The sequence below is a fragment of the Ptychodera flava genome, chromosome 2 (assembly GCF_041260155.1).
Source record: "Ptychodera flava strain L36383 chromosome 2, AS_Pfla_20210202, whole genome shotgun sequence".
In the NCBI taxonomy this organism is placed as follows: Eukaryota; Metazoa; Hemichordata; class Enteropneusta; family Ptychoderidae; genus Ptychodera; species Ptychodera flava.
Genome location: NC_091929.1, coordinates 41,255,362 through 41,274,479, shown reverse-complemented (window position 1 = coordinate 41,274,479; position 19,118 = coordinate 41,255,362). Strand labels below are relative to the sequence as shown.

The 19,118-nt window shown below is 36.1% G+C and overlaps 1 protein-coding gene across 1 annotated transcript in view; it reads left to right on the top strand.

The window, feature by feature from the left end:
- LOC139120883 (synaptotagmin-7-like) overlaps window positions 1-19,118 on the top strand; it is a 32,091-nt gene that overhangs the window by 7,767 nt on the left and 5,206 nt on the right. Inside the window, exons 2-5 of the mRNA XM_070685507.1 lie at window positions 12,580-12,886; window positions 13,302-13,443; window positions 18,378-18,526; window positions 18,939-19,057. Coding sequence (XP_070541608.1) covers window positions 12,580-12,886; window positions 13,302-13,443; window positions 18,378-18,526; window positions 18,939-19,057 — 717 coding nt within the window. The remainder of the gene's footprint in view (window positions 1-12,579; window positions 12,887-13,301; window positions 13,444-18,377; window positions 18,527-18,938; window positions 19,058-19,118) is intronic.

The window sequence follows — 19,118 nt, the reverse complement described above, 5'->3', positions numbered from 1 at the left end:
AAAACTCTGTTTTAGAAACTTAGCGTTGAAGGATCGCAGGGTCATTCAGTCTCTCCAATCCAGTTCGGGGTCTGTACAACATGACAAGCACAGTGACTCCCTCCGCTGAATCATACACAAAACGCAATCAACCAAGATTTGAACGATGTTTTGAGATGCTTTCTAATTATTACATATCTTGGACAGGTTCAAATTAGTATGGTTTGATTTCAGTCAGGGAAAAGTAATACTCGATGTCAGAAATATCGCTGTCCGAACTCTCCATAGTCGTCTTACGAACGCGCTGAACTGTTCACAGTACTCCTCCAGCTGCAAGCTACAATCGTCTGTATCGCCGATGACGTCACGCACGCTTCTCCCATGAGCCCTTTCGCGCCCATGGAATTCCGGGCTCATTTCCATAAATGTCGTCTACTTCAAGTTCTCTTTTCGTCGCGCCGTAGTCGTCAGCGCGTGCAATTATGTTGCAAATTTGAGCTGCATTTTACTCAAGGGTGATTTTGGAAGGGATAAACTGTCAAAGTCGCTGGACTTAGGTTTCCCTTTAAAGCAGCAAAGTCAATTTTTGTCACCTTTACAAAATATACACCAGTCAATTTTTTCAGATTTTTGCCAAAATTTTGATAAAAAACTGTAGCCAATGAAATGTTATGTCCATTTTGTTCAAAATTATCAAAAAAATTACTGTAAAATTCATAGAAAGTTGTAAAATGTTACGCTAAAATTTTGATGAGAAAAAATACGGCACTCAAGGGGTTTTCAAGTTCTGGTAATTTGTAGGGTAAAGTTAGAACCCTTTGGATTTGACATGTGTTACATAATTGTCAGACTCAGAGATAATTATAAAAATACAAGTGTTTTCTGCAAAATGACATTGAGAAATGAAGGAGTTACAATTGTGAACTTTTTCTGCTGTGTACTTCAGAAATATGAACAACAGAAAAATCTGGTACTACATCACCAAATTCGCTTGAGTCGTCTGACATTCAAACAAAGCCTTTCAGGGCAGATAGCAGTGTTGTAATAGGGTTGATCTTCAGAAACGCGTTTTGGCTGGGTATAGCAAGATGCCAGGGGTGAATGTATCGTGTCATGGCCTACCCATTGTTTAACTATGACAGGAGGACACTGAGAGCCTGGGGCACCCAGTGATTTATGAAAATTTTGTAGTTTGTTTCAAGAATTATGGCCTGCATGTTGTTGAAAGCTTGCATTGAGTAAGAAATGAAAATAAAAAATCCAGCTAGCATTGTTGAACAAAATTCGCTCGCTCATATAATAAATCTTACAAGATTTGAATGTAATGCAAGAGGTATTAAAAGGTCTTATTAAGTTTATAAAAAGTCTTAATCATGTGTGGTGAACTGTCATAGCAATTTATCCACAACAAAATCCTTAATCAACACACTCAATAACACTGAATACTCTTCAAATATTTCAACATAAGGAATACTGCATAGACATGTGACAGATTGAAATTGAGGCATATAAAGTCATGAGTGCCCGGTAGGCCTTCTGAAAGGTGTATTGTTCTCTATTGTCTTGTAAGCTACCTTCATATTACCCCTTCCGCTGTCGTTGTGGTCACTGTAGCGTAACCTCCTTTTCATTAAATTGCAGCAGCAGGGCTTGTTTATCAGCTGTTTAAGATATCAACATGTCTACTGATCTGTAAAACCATTGTTTTCGGTGGTTGCTGCAGTGATTGTCAGTGAATGGCTCTGCCATCACACACAACTGGAAATGACCTACAATTTCGCTGCAGTGGGCGTCACATGTTTGACTGTGCCATGGATATGCCAGACTTCTTGTCATTGTTGCATGTTGGCAACTGAAATACCTGTTGTCCTATTTCTAACACTCTTGACTACCAGCTGTAGTTTCATGTGTAACCTTCAACACCTCAGCATATTGACTCCATGCCGCGATCAGACTTTCATATATCTCTCCTGGGTGTGTGTGTGTGATTGTGTGTGTGTAATACATCATCACATAAGAGAGGTTTATATATAATATTCCTCACATAACGATGCTTTGTTTTGCTTCGTTGTCCAAGTTGTTGACATGGTTCATATAAGAATATAGTTGGCTTAGTGTTACATGTAAAAATTACATATTTTTTAGTTTCGGGACCGTAAAACATTCAGAATGGAAAGTGTTACAAAATAAGTAAAAAGTTGAAAGCTACATATTGCCTGGGTAGCCTCCCCCAATGGATGATTGTTCTTGTGCTATGTGCGTTCCTTTTGTGAGTTATATTCTACTACTACAGTGCATTTTCAACTGCTGTAATTCACACCTTTTGGAACGCAGCTTTTGCCCTGCATCAATGTTGTGTCAGCCAATCTGAAGCTGAGTTTCCATCAGCTGGATTATATGTATTTCTTAGAATCTAAAACTGCCAAGTAAATATCTTCAAACATGTATCCTCCCCCAGGTGAAAACTGCCAAGTAAATATGATGTCCTTCCCCATCTTAGATGTACACATTTGTATATTCACCACTGAATTATTTTATTTTCAAACTTCACACAATGTTTACTATGTTTCTTCGACAATCATCCTCACTGACTTGTCATTCTTTGAAATCAATGATGGCATTCCACATCGATATTTTCAAGTTTGAATATTCATCGCTCTGTCTCAGAACTCAAAATCTTTGACATAAATTTTTGAGATGTCTCATGCCTCACCTCTCACATATCATTCAATATTTGTTTTAATGCTTGAAATACCTCACAAAATTGCCTTTTTGTGCCCTTTGGCAATTCTACAGACAATTTTGTGGTAATAAATTTTTGCTCACATATTTTGCCGATGATGTAAAATTTGTCAGTCTTTGGCACGATGGCACATAAATTATATTATAAGATTCATTTACTAAGTCAACAATGATGTGTCAGTATGTCAATAAAGAAACATTTACTGACCTTGAAGCAAAATTTATGAATTTGTAACCATGGTTACCTGAGAAATACAGTCAACCCTTTGAGCGCGAAAGGCAATTTTTGCTGCTTTCATAAAACACACCCTGGTCAATTTTTTTAGATTTTTGCAAAAATTTTGATTAAAAATCTATATCCACTGAAATGAGATGTCCTTTTTGTTCAAATTTATCAAAAAAATTCACAAAAATCCATAAATTTTGGTAAAATGTTTCACTTAAATTTCGGTCGGGAAAATTACATCACTCAAAGGGTTAAGCATTACTGTAGCAAGTTGGTTAAAGTTTGATAGACAGCACTTTAAAATCCTTCTCTGAGCCAGCAGCCAGCTTTTGCGTGATGTACTAGCTCTGTTCTGAACACAGAATTTGAAACTTTGTAGATTATCAGTAGACATCTAACCTTGCATGGACTGGAAGAAAAAGCTTTCTGATTTTCTGCAGATTTTTTTGTACAGACTGATTTGACACATCTTGTTCAGGCATGGTTATAAGAGGATAGTAGTATCAGTCCAACACCCAAGCAACACGTTGAGTGAATTGTACTTTGCATGTTGACAACTCATAAGATTTTATTCATACATTACCCCTTTTAACCGCCACACTTTTACTCACCCATATTGAACTCATTGGGATGGATGGACTGATACACCAGAAATGGGGGTGGAGGGGTTAAACAAGGAATGTTAGGTACACCAGCTTTCACACAACATTTTACACAACGGTTTATACTTGCAAGGCGAATATTTTATGTTTCACTATACTTTAGGGGGATGAAGGTAAAAACATACATATCCCCTTACCCCTTTCACTCCCTTGACCAAAAATAGAATAATCAAAAGTGACAGCTTTGTTATTTAAATGGTACATTTTACAAGATTTCATTTTTAGATTTTACTCCAAGTGGGCTGTTTGGTTTTGTTCTTATACTGTTTGCAAATGCAGCCCTACAGCTAAGAAATTGGAAATCTAAAATGTACAGTGGCGTAATGAGGTACAGTAGTAATTTTTACCTTCTCGTGTCTATTTATAGACAGAGAAGGTATTAGAGTTGAAAACCAGTACGCTGGTGTCAACTACTTCCGTCTATCAATACTTCCGTCTGTCAAGATCCGTTGACGTTATGCCATTGTGATGGGTCATATCATAAACTGGTGGGGGTGTTCATGGTTCAGGTTGAGGTGCAGGAGAACGATTTTGAGCTGTGACAAAAATCAAAAGGGACTTAGTGGCATAAGCCACAGTGTTACATGTAAGCCTTTCTCCAAGGTTCTTAGTTGACTACGATCTATTACAGACTACTGAGCTGACTTTAGGGGTACTCACTTTGTGTTTGCTCACCCTGTGTGCGCTAGTGTTTGGTACTGAGTTGCGTGGATATCGCCTTATGGCCTCCCGTGATATGGGCCTGTTGATAAGCTGCAGATGATCATATGCCTCTGAGTCTGAAAACGGTCGTTGTGTAAGCCTGTCGGCATTTTCCTTGCATTTTTTCTCATTTAATTTTGCAAAATATCGGCGAGTACCTCAATATTTCAAGATAACTCTTTCTTCCCAATCGTTTCCTGAGTTTCAGAGTCATATGAACGAAAATGAGTGAAAGTTTTAGACAGGAAAATCGGACGTCGGCCATGTTCAATGTTTACAGTACAATCAGAAGTTTATGTGGAGGAAATAACTAACAAACACTATTCATGATGCCCGCCCTCTAGAGGCAGACCTTCCTATATGAAGTACAACATTTGATGCTTGTGGAAAGCTTGACCACACAAAGGAGCATTTTAACTTTTAGAAAATGACAAATTGAATAAGAAGCTATTCTGAAAATGTCAAATACTGAGAAAAAATGCGCAAATATTCAAAATAAACAGGTTAACTGACTGGTCAGCTGTAAAAAACAATGAAAATGTTTATGATCAAAAGTTTTTGAGATGCGCACATTTTAACAAATACAGAAATTATTAACATTATAAATATAAGACCAAACTATTTTTTCAGGGATGGGACAGGTTGGAAATGAGGGGTGAGAGACAAAGGCACTCCTATTGCTGCATGTGGATGCAGCCACACCATTTCATTTACAGCATACTTATTCACTGTGTTGTGTTCAAGTCCATATTGTACTGACTGTCATACAAGGATAACATAAGCAAATCAAATAAATTAGAAAAGGATCAATGCTGTTGTGTGGATTTTGCTGAACACGGCTGATTTTAATATTTCGCCCTACATATTTGGTATCCAGCAAAGGCATATTTTGATGTAAAGTCAAAATTAACACTACATTGCTGACAATATATGTTACCGTTTCTGCATGAACTTTTCTTTTTTAAATTATAGAAAGTACTTCGAACAGATTAACAATTATCGTGATGTCAACCCATGATTTTACATCACAAAGACTGTAATTCTGCTAATTTTTTTTTATTTTTCAGTCATTTTATAAATTTTGCACTGCACAAGATGATTGAACAAATTGCAATGTTTGAATTTGTAAACTCAAAGAATAAAAATCCTTTGGTCACAGATTAAATTATTTTTTGAAAAGAAATTTACTCTTAAACACTTTTAGCATATATTCTTTACACGATCATGTATTTCAAGGAAAATATGCCTATTAAAAACAGTAATTTCTTCACTTTCAATTTCTTTTGAATACTATGACAATTATCAACCATGAGGTTTACAAACACAAGACCAGATAAGCGGATGGCTGCTTTTTAGTCCCCGCGGACGAAGTCCGGCGGGGACTTATAGATTGGGTCCCGTCCGTGTGTCCGTCCGTCCGTCCGTCCGTCCGTCCGTCCGTCCGTCCGTCATCAACAGTTTCTCAGACACTGCCAAACCAATTTTGTTCAAACTTGGCACAAAGGCATAGCACTATGACCTACAGATGCACATCGATTTATTTTGCGATACGATCCAATATGGCCGCCAGGCGGCCATTTTATTACAATTTTTTCATGTACGGAGCCATAACTCAGACATGTTTCAACCGATTTTATTCAAAGTTGGTACAAGGACATTGACCAATGTCATAGATATGCATGTCAATTTGTTTTGTGATATGATCCAATATGGCCGCCAGGCGGCCATTTTATTACGATTTTTTCATGTACAGAGCCATAACTCAGGCATGTTTCAACCGATTTTATTCAAAGTTGGTACAAGGACAATGACCAATGTCATACATATGCACATTGATTTGTTTTGTGATACGATCCAATATGGCCGCCAGGCGGCCATTTTGTTTCGATTTTTTCATGTACAGTGCCATAACTCAGGCATATCTCAACCGATTTTATTCAAAGTTGGTACAAGGACATTGACCTATGTCATATATATGCATGTGGATTTGTTTTGTGATACGATCCAATATGGCCACCAGGCGGCCATTTTATTACGATTTTTTCATGTACAGCGCCATAACTCAGACATGTTTCAACAGATTTTTTATTCAAAGTTGGTACAAGGACATTGACCAATGTCATATATATGCATGTGGATTTGTTTTGTGATATGATCCAATATGGCCGCCAGGCGGCCATTTTGTTATGATTTTTTCGTGTACAAAGCCATAATTCAGGCATATCTCAACTGATTTTATTCAAAGTTGGTACAAGGACATTGACCTATGTTATACTTATGCACATTGAATTGTTTTGTGATACGATCCAATATGGCCGCCTTGTGGCCATTTTTTTTACGACTTTCCATGTCCTGAACAATAACTCAGACATGTATCAAGCAAATTTATTCAAAGTTGGTACAAGGACATTGACTTATAGTATACATAAGTACATTGATTTGTTTCTCGATATGGTCTGATATGGCCACATGGTAGCAATTTTGTTATGGTTTTTTTTTCATGTCGAGCGCATAACTCTAGCAAGCCTCAACTGATTTTATTCAAAGTTTGTACCTGGACATTGACTTATGTAATACATATACGTGTTGATTTTTTAAACAGTAAGATCAAATATCGCTGCGTGGCGGCAAATTTGTTACGATTTTCTCATGTACTGAGCCATAACTCAGACATACCGGTATTTCCACCAGTATCATTCAAAGTTGGTACAAGGACATTGACCTATTTCATACATGCTCGTCAGTTGTTTCACGTCATGTAGCAGTATCATGTCAATTATTGAAGTTTCATAATTAGGTTGATATGTCAGAAATACTGCATCAAATTTCATGAAACTTTGTACAGATGTTAAGCTCACATTGCTTTAACAGTGAAAAAGACATTTATCAGTGTCATTTTAATTAATTTGTAATTGCATATGTAATGAACTTTCCTAATTTGAGTGATATATCCACAAATACAACGTCAAATTTGATGAAACTTGATACAGATGTTGATCTCATAGTGTTGTAAATACTACATTAAACTTTATGAAATATGGTACCGGTTATCTATTAGTGTTAGGATAGAATGAAAAAATGTTTTGCAACATCCTGTCAACTAATTCCCAGTTGACTCATTTAATGACCTTTAGGATAGTGGCCTACATTGGTTTTATGTTTTTCATCACAATGGAACTCATTCTTGGCCATTGAGTGCCATCTGTATCAAAGTATTTTTATCACAGAACCTGTAATCAAAGTACCCATTAGCAAGCGGGGACTGGGTCATCAACGATGACTTGTTCAATTTCCACAGGACTCTTTGGAATATCCTTTAAAAACAGTTAAAAGTGACTTAAAATGATCACTTGGTATACATTTAATTTACAGATGCCAGGTTGTGTATTTCACATGCACTCAGGTCAGTAGGGAAGTGCGTCATTACTATTTTGGACTGTTAATTCTTATTTCTGAATTATTTAACCTTTTTTCCACACTGAACTATCTTTAGGCAGTTTATACTGTAGCTTAGAATTTCTTTTGATTGATGTATTAATCATCTTTTGGGTTCTTTGGGTCCATATCTCACCTCATGCCCCTACATCATCAACTATTTACCAATAACTCCATGCCAACAACCAATTACCTGACCTGGCCACACATTAGAGAAGGTACAGCGTCATTGACGGTATTTTTTTTTATTTGGTACCTGTAATTTTTTTCATACCTGTATATTTTATTGTAGGCATGTACAGGTACGAAAAAAAGTACAGGTACAGAAAATTGCATGCGGTATGAAATAAAATATTTCGCCTGTGGCCTCATTAAACCGCAGTAGAAACATGGAGAAATGTTCACACTCACAGTGCGGAGACCTTGCAATTATACTTATTCAGGAAATTAGACTAGTGGAATATTTAAATGGCTATGTGTTTTGTTATATAGAATAGGATGCCGTGAAATCTGTCCTTTCTTCTATCTTGAATGTCTGTGGTCATTTACTGGTAGTCTGTGCATCAGTTCATTCATCAAAATGTATCAGTATGCGCCTCGTAAGTGAAAGACCTTAACTTTTGCTCAAACTTTCCTCAGTGAAACTTTCAACCATTTTCTTACCAAATCAACAATAAAAATCGGGTGTCACCACTTGTAGGGGCTCATTTTAAAGCTCTTGGAGAGAGAGAAAATAAAAGAAAAACTTTCAATGGCTTGCGAAAATTCAAAATTTTATTTTTCCCTCATAGAGTTAACACACGAATGGCGGCCATTTGAATTTTCGCAAGCCATTGAAAGTTTTTCTTTTATTTTCTCTCTCTCCAAGAGCTTTAAAATGAGCCCCACAATTGGTAGATCAGAAAAGAGTTGTAGAAATTTGAGATTCTGACTATCTGTCCCCGAGGCGTGTTCTACCTTGCTGTGCACCATAAGTTTAGGAATGTTTATTGCTATAACATTTGGTGACCATACACACTTTGATTTTGCCATGTGTTGTGTTGTTCAACCATAGAATGATTTTAGAGTATAAATATTGTTCTGAACTGTTGTATCACTAGGATTGAGCCTAAACTTCAGACTTCAGAGTAATTTGAAGGAAGAAACATCAGACGACTCACATAATATGGTTGGGTGATCGCCAAGCCCAGGCATACTACATTGTATGTACACCTAAGCAAAGTTGTAGACAAATGCCGAGCAACTGGTTGACTGTAGTCCAGAATAGGCCCAATCAGACTATCTTAGATTCGTAATTATTTCAGTCGGCTTGTACAGGTCTGCAGAGAATTTAGAATTTGTCTTTTTGGGTAAAAGGAAATTGGCGAGTATTTACGACTGAGTGGGATTTTCTGAGAATTGATCTTTTTTGCAGAAACACGACTGGGTTAGGAAGTGACTCATAATAACAGACTATGTCCACGGAACTCTGATATCTAACATTTTAGTGAGAAAATTACGACAAATTTTGTAGATCAACTACAAGTTTTATCGCCAACTCTTGAGTAATAAATATGCTAATTCTTCAATGTCATTTTATTTTTGAACAATAAAATGAAAGAAATTAAACTTATTAAAAGTTTGCATGAAAATCCGTTTAAATATTCAAAGTATTTCAATTCTTGGTTGCTCTGGAAACAAGACAGAATTGTCTTAGTATCCTATCAAATTGAAGTTATGTTTACTTTTTCACATACCAGCATATTAACGTTAGTTGCTATCTTCTCTGTCAATTTAAAATTTTAGATTTTAAGTTGTAAAATTTTATTGCCAAAAGTTTTAGTTCATAAAATTTTGAGTGTTTGACTAAATGACTGTTATATAATGGAGAATCAACAAAACATTACTAGTAAAATGTTTTCTGCCGTGAATGCAAGGAAAAGTGTTGACATTTTCTCAAACTGTTGTGAAGGTTTGGTCAAATTAGGCTACTTTTACAGGATTATAAATATTTTGACAAAGTTGCGATAATTTTAAGAGTTAGACAACACAAAAGTATATTAACATTGTGTTATGTATATAGGAATACTGTTCTTCAAAGATTTTCTCTCTCTCTCTCTCTCTCTCTCTCTCTCTCTTCTTCAAATTTTCTTTTATAGATCCAAAAACATTATTTACATGTTTGAGTCACCACAGCATCGTTGACCTCCAGAACAGAGTAACATGTAAACAATGTTTTTCGTTTGGTTTGTATTTCACAGACCAGAGAAATTCCGTAAATCAGTGTTTTAGTACTTGTCACTTCCGGCAACATGTTGCGACCCCCTACAAATAATGGTATAGCCCACTTTGTTGTGTATTTAGGGTCACTCCATGTGGACTGACAGGGGTGAATAGCTCAGTTTACCTTGTCACTTACATGTGATATTAAATACAGATATTATATTTTGGGTATAGTTCTTTAGATGAAATTAGACTGTTCAAGAAGCAGGATAGGCTGGGCCTGTTTTTTCTTGTCTCTCTACTTCCAAGATTTTGAATGGTGAGTGAAATTCCCGTAATAGTTGAAGATTAAGTTTGCTTGGTACACCAATCTTTATATTGAAGGAGTTAAAAGTTTCAAGTAATTTCAAGATGCTTGTTATTGGATGAAGTTGATGCAGAATGCAATAGTCCACAGCTATTAGTAGGATCAACAGCGAATGATTCAATCGGATTAAAATCCAATGTAGTGATGGTACAGTCTTTTATCCTATCGTATTACGGTCTTGTTTTTCCTGCAGTTGTCCCTTGGTAGGGAGGACTGCAGGAAATAATGGCCGTAATGTAACGTCAAAAATCGACCCATCACTGCATCAGATTTTAATCAGATTGAAAATGATTATGAATAATAATTGTTGGTGAAATGATATGAGCATGTCAGCCACAAGTTTACCTTTATGGTACTGATAAAAGATATTTTACAGTGGGTTTCAATTTGATGCCACAACTCTGTGTGAGAGACCGTTTTAGCTGGGAAAACATCTTCTAACTTTCCATAACCGCTGAATCATAGATCAAGTACAATCAACTGTTCAGCTATTGGTCCAGACAGAGTTGCCCCATGCTAGTTTACAGTAACTTATCAATGAGTCGGTAACTTTGAAATGTGTGGTGATGCACAAGCTAATCGTTTACATTGTACATAAAATGTATTTGCCCGCCGAAATGCTGGCTGAAGGAACCATTGCAGACAATGGAACTCTTGAAGGAGACCTGGGTCCGAACTCGGTTTGAATGCCAGGACCGTCATTTGCCTGAGGCCGGTTAGAAGGATTGTGAGTAACGTGTAGTACCACGGACGTGTTCCGTATTTGCACTTATAGTATCCAACGTTGCGCTTGCAGTGGAGCGAGACAGGGAGCGAGTGGCCAGCCTTGTGTAAGGCTGCGCACGGGGTCTTGAAGCTGGTGAGCATTCGGACGCTGAGATTTTTTGGCTGTCTTCGGACGTCCTTTGGCTGGCATAGTTGTTCGACGGAAGGGATCGTAAGCGTATCCGGACGGAGAGTAATAGGCTGAGCTGGTATGGCATGAACTCAGCGGCTGAATGAATGAATGAATGAATGAATGGGAGCGATCAGACAAAGGCTTGATTATGTAGTGTCGTGTGCAAATGTGGCTGATTGGCTGGGAAGGAGGATTGATAACAGTCATGGGTAGAAGAGCCGATTGGCTAAGGGGATGACAGTGAAGATGTAGGAAGGCAGATAGCTAGGTGTAATCACAAAACACATCTGTGATAAAACACAGATTCCACTCTGTCTCTCACATACAGAGTTGTGGCACCGAATTGAAACCCACTGTAGTCATCTACTATAGTCGTCATGGACTTTTGTTTGTCATGAATTCATTTGTATTAAGGTAGAACGCACCTCGGGGACAGACATTCGGACTCTCAAACTTTTACAGTTCTCTTCTGATATACCACATGTGGGGGTTCATTTTAAAGCTCTTGGTGAAAGAAAACTTTTGACCGGCTTAGTTTTTTTTAATTCGAAATTTTTATTTTTCGCCATAGAGTTAACACAGGGATGGCGGCCATTTTGAATTTCTAATATCAGTAAATCTTGGGTTATTTGTTTCTCTAGTACCAAAATTTGCACGGTGACCCCCTATTTTTATTCTTGATTTTGAAAGAGAATGATTGAAAGATTCCTTGAGGAAAGTTAGAGCAAAAGTTTAAGTCTTTCACTTTCGAGGTGCATATTACCTTAAGCAAACTTGTAATGTTGAGTAATTTTTTGGTCACCAAGAGTTTAAGGTACCATACATTGTGTTTGTTCAAGCTTCTTTATTAGCAATTTCTTTCATTTTTGTCCGTTTTTAATTTCTCATTATATCATGAGAATTTTTGTTTGAGTCAATGGTTCAAATTATCCCATTATGTCCACGTTTAGTTGGAGTTTTCATTGCAATTAGGGGAGAATTTTTTGTACATCATGACATAAAATATATACATCATATTGTCCATTTTAAAAACTCTTCCGGAAACTGTGAACTTAGAGCCTTTGTTAATTTTGACCCTTTGTGTGCCAAAGTTGATTTTTGCCACCTTTATAAATATAACAAGTCATTTTTTGGAGATTTTTTCTGAAACTTTGATCAAAAACTGTATCTCATGAAAAGCAATGTCCATTTGGTCCAAAATTATCAAAAAGAATTGGAAAATTTGTCAAATTTGGTAAAATGTTGCACTAAAATTTTGGTGGGAAAGCCACCACACTTAAAGGGTTAATATCATGTGTTATGTCAGTTGAGTGCATATCTTTATTAGATGATGAATTCACAGTTTTTGCTCTTCACAATTTTTCAGGTTCGTACTCTGCCCTAAGCATAGCTGCCTCAGTGGGATTGTTGCTGTCACTTGTTGTATCACTAGCTTTCTGTGGCTGGTGTGCTCGTCGTTTCAAGCACGCTTTTCGTAGGGTATTCCCAAAGCGGTACACAGCTTCCCCACAATATACCGTACAGAAAACTGAATACACGCAACTGAAGCCGGAGCAGAAGAGCCAGTTAACAGTGGAACACGAACATACCACACCATCGCCTTATTTACATGTCTATCCACAAAACACAGGACAAGGTCATAGGTCACCGGTTCTGACTAGAAAAACTATCCAGTAAGTTGATAAGCATTAATACTTTATTTTTTACATTTTGAAAGTCTATAATGTTATCTGAAGTCAATAGTCAATGATATGAACTGAAGTTACGATAATGACTGGACAATTACTTCATATCAAAAAAAGTAATTTCATGAATAAATGTATTTCAATGAACAAGAAATATATTCAAATAAAAAAATAAGGCTGAAATCAAACAAGAATTACAAAAGTTGCCTCTTGTCATGCATTTAAAAGTAAATTTATTACGTTTTATGCTTTCATGTTGTGAAAACCTTTATTTGAACATACTTCAATTATCAGAAACAGTTTCAAAAGTTAAGAAAGCAAAGCAACAAACAAACAGTAAATTCAGTTTATTATTCAAAGCTCCAGTTTTTTTCTGTAATATTTTTTTCTTTTTGTACTCCAGTTTTGAACGTCCTGAAAGGAAAGCCACGTCTTTAGAAAATATCCCTCAGCATACACAGAGTGCCGATGAAATGGATAGCTCGACGTCGGAAACTTCCGGACACACTTTGTCACTAGCTTCCATCAGGGAATCTTTGGGAATGGTAAGGAAAAATTAATCTGAAAGTCTGAATAAACAAATGTGAGTGTGTTTTCCTATCACAAGTCTCCTACTGTTATTCACAGTAAGTTCAAGGGGGCTGTACAGAGCGCCCTCTGAGGATCCTCTGAAACTGTTGCTTTCACTCATATTTTTCACTCATATTCTTTAGAAATCTCTTTTCTCAAAATTTTGACTTTTATGGAGACCTACAACTTTCTCTTTAAAGCAAAGGTATAGACAGAAGTTCAAGTATATAGCCGGTCAATTTTTCCAGTGTCTGAACTTCTACAAATTTGCACACTGCTGGTGTAGCCAGTGGTCCTGACAATGTTTACAGAAAAACAGCAGTTTGTGAAGCTGTAGCTGACCTTGTCAGTGACTTGTTCAAAATTTAATGGCTGTCTCAGTCAAAATGCCATTGTAGTATATTCATACACTGTTATGACCTGCAGCTTTTCTGAGTTCCTCCGTGGCAAAATATACTTCAGAGAAAATTTCAAAATTTGAAATCTTTTTACGAAAATTACCAGTATTTTGAAAGGTTTCTGTGCACCTGCAGTAAATGTACACAGAAAAATATTATCTGACTGTAATACAGGTAAACTTTATAAAAAGCAGTACATATATCATTTGCAAATTTCCAAGAGAACGCAAACACTTATTATAAGTGCTTAGGAGACATTTGTACTTCAAGTGTTGTGCAGAAAAAATTGACGTATCTAAGCCACGTTGGTGATAAATTTCTTTGCATTTGGGCTGAAATGTGTCGTTGGAGATTATGCGGTATGGAATCTTGGAGATTAAATTTTATTTATGCACCAAGTAATGGATGTATAGCCAATTAGGGCATGTTTGTCTTTAAGTAATACATGTGTGTGTGTCACTTAATGATAATACCGATGTAATTTGTTGCCATACAATGTATGCATTAAAAATACAGTGGAAAATGGGAAAATTTGTGTGTGTTTCCGGATGAAGATTACGATTACATCGTATACACAGTCAAAGCTCAAAATGTCGGGCAAGTTTTTGGAGGGACACGCTAACAGTATCCCAGCAACTTTTTCATTCAGTGGAGAAATGAATTTTTGTGTGTGTTTCTGGATGAAGATTACAATTACATCGTATACACAGTCAAACATCAAAATGTGGGGCAAGTTTTCGGAGGAATACACCAGCAGTATCCCAGCAACTGCAGGAATTGTTTTTCACAGGTGACATCTTTTCAGGTTCTGTTCACGGAGAACGATCGATTCTTGCACAGTACGTGTTTTATTTGAAAAGCACACAGTTCTAAATTCACACTTTACATTGTCGCACAGCCGAGAGAAGACCGTGTATTTAACTTACAAGCTCTACGGAGACAGCTGAGGAACGTCTGATTCCACAGATTAAGTGTCTGGATGCTGTCGTCATGACAACATCACCAAAATGATAATAAATTGGATTGTGACCTAGACTCATATCCTGGCGTTGATGAAGATGATCGTCCTCAATGGATTTGACAGCTACGTAGGACATTGAGTCTGTCAATATTTGATTCATCTTTTGTCACTTGCCAGACCGAGTGGTTACTACCCTCGTTGTCAGTTGCTAAGTTACGCACCCTGTGGGTTCCGTGTTTGTTTAGATGGGCAAGACAGAACATTCATCTGCGATGTAATTACCGTACTGAGCTCAGAAATAATTGTATTGATACTGCAGATTTGTCAAAGTTTAAAAATGTCAAGCCAGTGATTTCAAATAAATCAAAAAAGTTTTTGACGTCTGTATCAATATTTTTTTAATCAACAAAGAATGAAAAATCAATTTGCCTACATATTTCGAATATTTTTCCATGCACAGTTGCAAATTTTTGTTTGATTAATGTTTTTGTCTCTCCTGTGACGAACCAGTGAAATTTCACAATTTTGTTGACGTTGACGTTTGCATTTAAATCCGCACAGTCATGTTTGAATGTCAACCATCAGGGATCATTGTTTAATCGATGTTGAAAATAGTGCTCCATGGCCAGTTTTTCTCAATGAGCTGTCAAAAACAAATATTTGAACAGAAAGGGAAACAAATATTTTGCAAGTGATAGTAAGCGTAAAATGCAATCCTGGAAGTTGTAGAAACGACTTCCGTCAAAATACATCTTTGCTTTAGCATTCAATGGGGAATATATCAAATAATTCACAAAACACAGCGAAGAGCTGGCGTAAACTAAGCGTAGGACACTCAAGTTTATCAAGAGGTCAGAATGTTATCTATAATGAGTGAACTCAAGCATCCATGAGTCATTCTGAGAGTTCATAATAAATCAAAAGTGGCCTTGAAATTTGCCAACTTACTGCAACGTGTTAAATTTGAGACTTATCAGTAACTTAGGGTGACTTGTTAAAACTTATTCAGGTTTGGTTCTCATCATCGATCTCTTTTGACGCAGTAACACGTCTTTTGATTTTACTCTTTTGAGCTGAGATCAAATTATTGATATGAATGTGTCCAAAAGAGGTATGTTTAGAGAGTGCTGTACCCCTGACACGAAGTAAAATTACAACCATAGGTCCTTTTTCCAGATTTGTACAATGCATATGTTTGATCTTACAGATGTAAATATTTCTTCTGTGCTTTGTAATTTTTATGACTGATTTTTTCGGAGAGAAGAAAAGTTTTAACATTGCTGTCTAGATTGACACTTACAAGGGTGAAAAACAAAGTATTTCTTTTGTTAGCCAGTGAATATTGACAAATTAGACACACACATATCATATGCTGCATATTTGAAAGCATCAGTACTTTTCATTTGGGAAACATCCCACTCAGTGATTTTTGAACCAAAAAATATGTGCTGGAATTCTGCATGTTGAAAGGTATGATGTTTTGTCATCAGGAATTTATGAAAAAAAATGTTCGAAAATTCAAATATTGGGAGCCCAGTAAACTTGTACCAATCATGAGCAGAATCTTGTTTTCAGTTACTGCGCAGGCAAATGTTTAAGCAGCAACAAAATTCCAAAGATGAAAAATATTTTCATTCATCTGCAAAATTTGTCATCAGTTAACAGAAAATACAAAAGCATTTTACAGCACATGTTCATTATAGAAGAAAAAATTCAAAACACAAATTTATTTTTGAAAGAAAAAATGTGGATGACGCCACTAACCAGACAGTGATATTTACAAAATGTATAATGACATTTAAATGTCATTTTATTTCAGGTTCTTTCATAATTAATTTCTCATTATAAGTATATTAAAATATACCATAAAAACTCTATTAATTCAAGTCCCTTCTAGAGAGACAATGTCCATATGTTTTTTCCGATGGTTATCTTTGTGTCGTACTACTTATTTGACTGTTGAACCAGCAGTTTGTTTTATTTGTATTATATCAACCAAATGTGCTTCAAATGTTTTAAAATCAGTTTTACAAAGGAATGTAACATTTTGGCTTTTCCTAAACTTACTCGGCTCCCACGAGCATATGTCTCTGCCTGTTTGACTGATTCCTACCATTTCTTGAAAGTCCTTCTGTACGCATATCTTCTTGTAATTTACTGGAAGGAGATGGAAACTAACGCACTGTACGCACATACATGTATACCTATGAACCTGCCATTGCAGTCAGTAGTAAAGACACCCAAAAGCTGTAAATTAATTCTATAAATTCAATTGTGTGAAGAATATCACTGATAATTTCAATTCCTCTGTTAAATGAGGTTGCTACAGAAATGTAATTACATGAAGAACACACCTTGTACATTAATTCCCATTAATTCCAATATTTTGATATACAACTGTAACATAACATCAAGTATTGTATTAATAACTAGAATCTTGCCGTAAATCATCAGAAGTACTTGTAGTTGCCACTTGTACAGAAACAATTCATGACTTATTTTACTTTTTTACTTATTTTATTGACGCTAACTGTGGATTATTCGCTGTGGTAAGGACGTTGAAGTGTTTGGTGTGCGTGTGTGATGTTTCCAGTCAAAATAACCAATATTTTGCTAAAATGCAATCATTATGTGTTGCTCAGTAACATAGCATAACAGCTGTATGACTAACAAACTCCAATTCCTCACAAAATTTTACCAACAACAGCGTGTGCATGGATGATAGATGTTTATGGACACTCTGTTCTTGAAGCACGCCCCCAGTGGCAGAACATTGAAATACTGAGGGCGCACTTCAATTTCAACCAGCCACACCATCTGCAAACAAATCACAGCCAGCGGTACTTTTCTGCTGGACTTTTCTGCTAGTAACTCTAACTAACATTTGAATTAACATTAATAAGAAAACTAATTACCGTAATACTAGTTCTCTCTCCCTTTTCTCAAAAAAATATCTTTTTCATTTTTTCAAGAACAAGACATCCACGAAAACAAATCACAAACATGTTTGATTTTTTTTAATGAATAACATATATATATATATATATATATATATATATATATATATATATATATATATATATATATATATATATATATACACACACACACACACACACACACACACACATATACTCGTACGTGTACACACCAACACTCACACATATGTTACTCATACACACACAATATTGCTATTAAATCCACTGTGATTGCTTTTGTATATGAATTGAGATTAAGGCAATTGAAACAACTGATATTTACCAGCCTTTAGCAATTGGCCTTTATAACCCTTACAAAACTAAACTTTGCACCGGCTAGCATGAAGTACCATTGAGTTCATCTCATAGTTGGAGTCATCAGTGAGACTGGTCAGCTGATACCCTCATCATAATATTTTAATGAGATATTTGGTACAGATTCTGCTCTGGCAAATTAACTCGGCCTGATATCCGATGGGAAATATTGACTCAGTGAACTGACAAAAGTCAAGGTTATAGGCTGGCAATTTTAGGGTTTCCCTTTACATCAAAATGGTTTTTTTACTTTTCAGAAAAAAGAGGAAAGCGCCGATGAGGTTGATTCAGCAGCTGTTGATCATGGCCTTGGAAGAATTCAATATCAGATTTTCTATGATTTCACAGAACAGACACTTGTTGTCAAAATATTTAAAGCAGTTAATCTTCCAGCCAAAGATTTTAGGTAAGTAGGGATGGCAAGTGAAAAGGTTACTGAACACAAATCTTTGGATATGAACAGAAGGGGTTTTAGATCAAGCTGAACTTGTTAAATATGATATTTATTTTTACTCTTTTAGTAACAAATGCGTGGACATGAAATATACCCCTGGCTGTCCATGCATTTATTCCTTACAACAAAATCAATATGACTGCCCCATTTTTCAAACTGCATCTGTTTTGCCCAATTTAAAACTGTCTCTGCGTTTGTATGCTTCTCAGTAAAATATGTTGAAATGAAAAGTATAAGTTTTAGTCTGGGAAAATGCAATGCATTGTGTACAGCTTGATGCATTGTTGTTATAAAAGTACCAATTATACTATTTCTCTGGGAGTAATTTTCCAGTAACCATTCCTACCATTTTGTTCTCTTACAGTGGTACCAGTGACCCGTTTGTTAAAATCATGTTATTGCCGGACAAAAAACATAAACTTGAAACCAAAATCAAGAGGAAAAAACTCAATCCAATCTGGAATGAAACATTCCTTTTTGAAAGTAAGTATTTTCATCCATGGAAAATTCACCAAGTCATTGTAAAGTTGGATTATGTCAAATC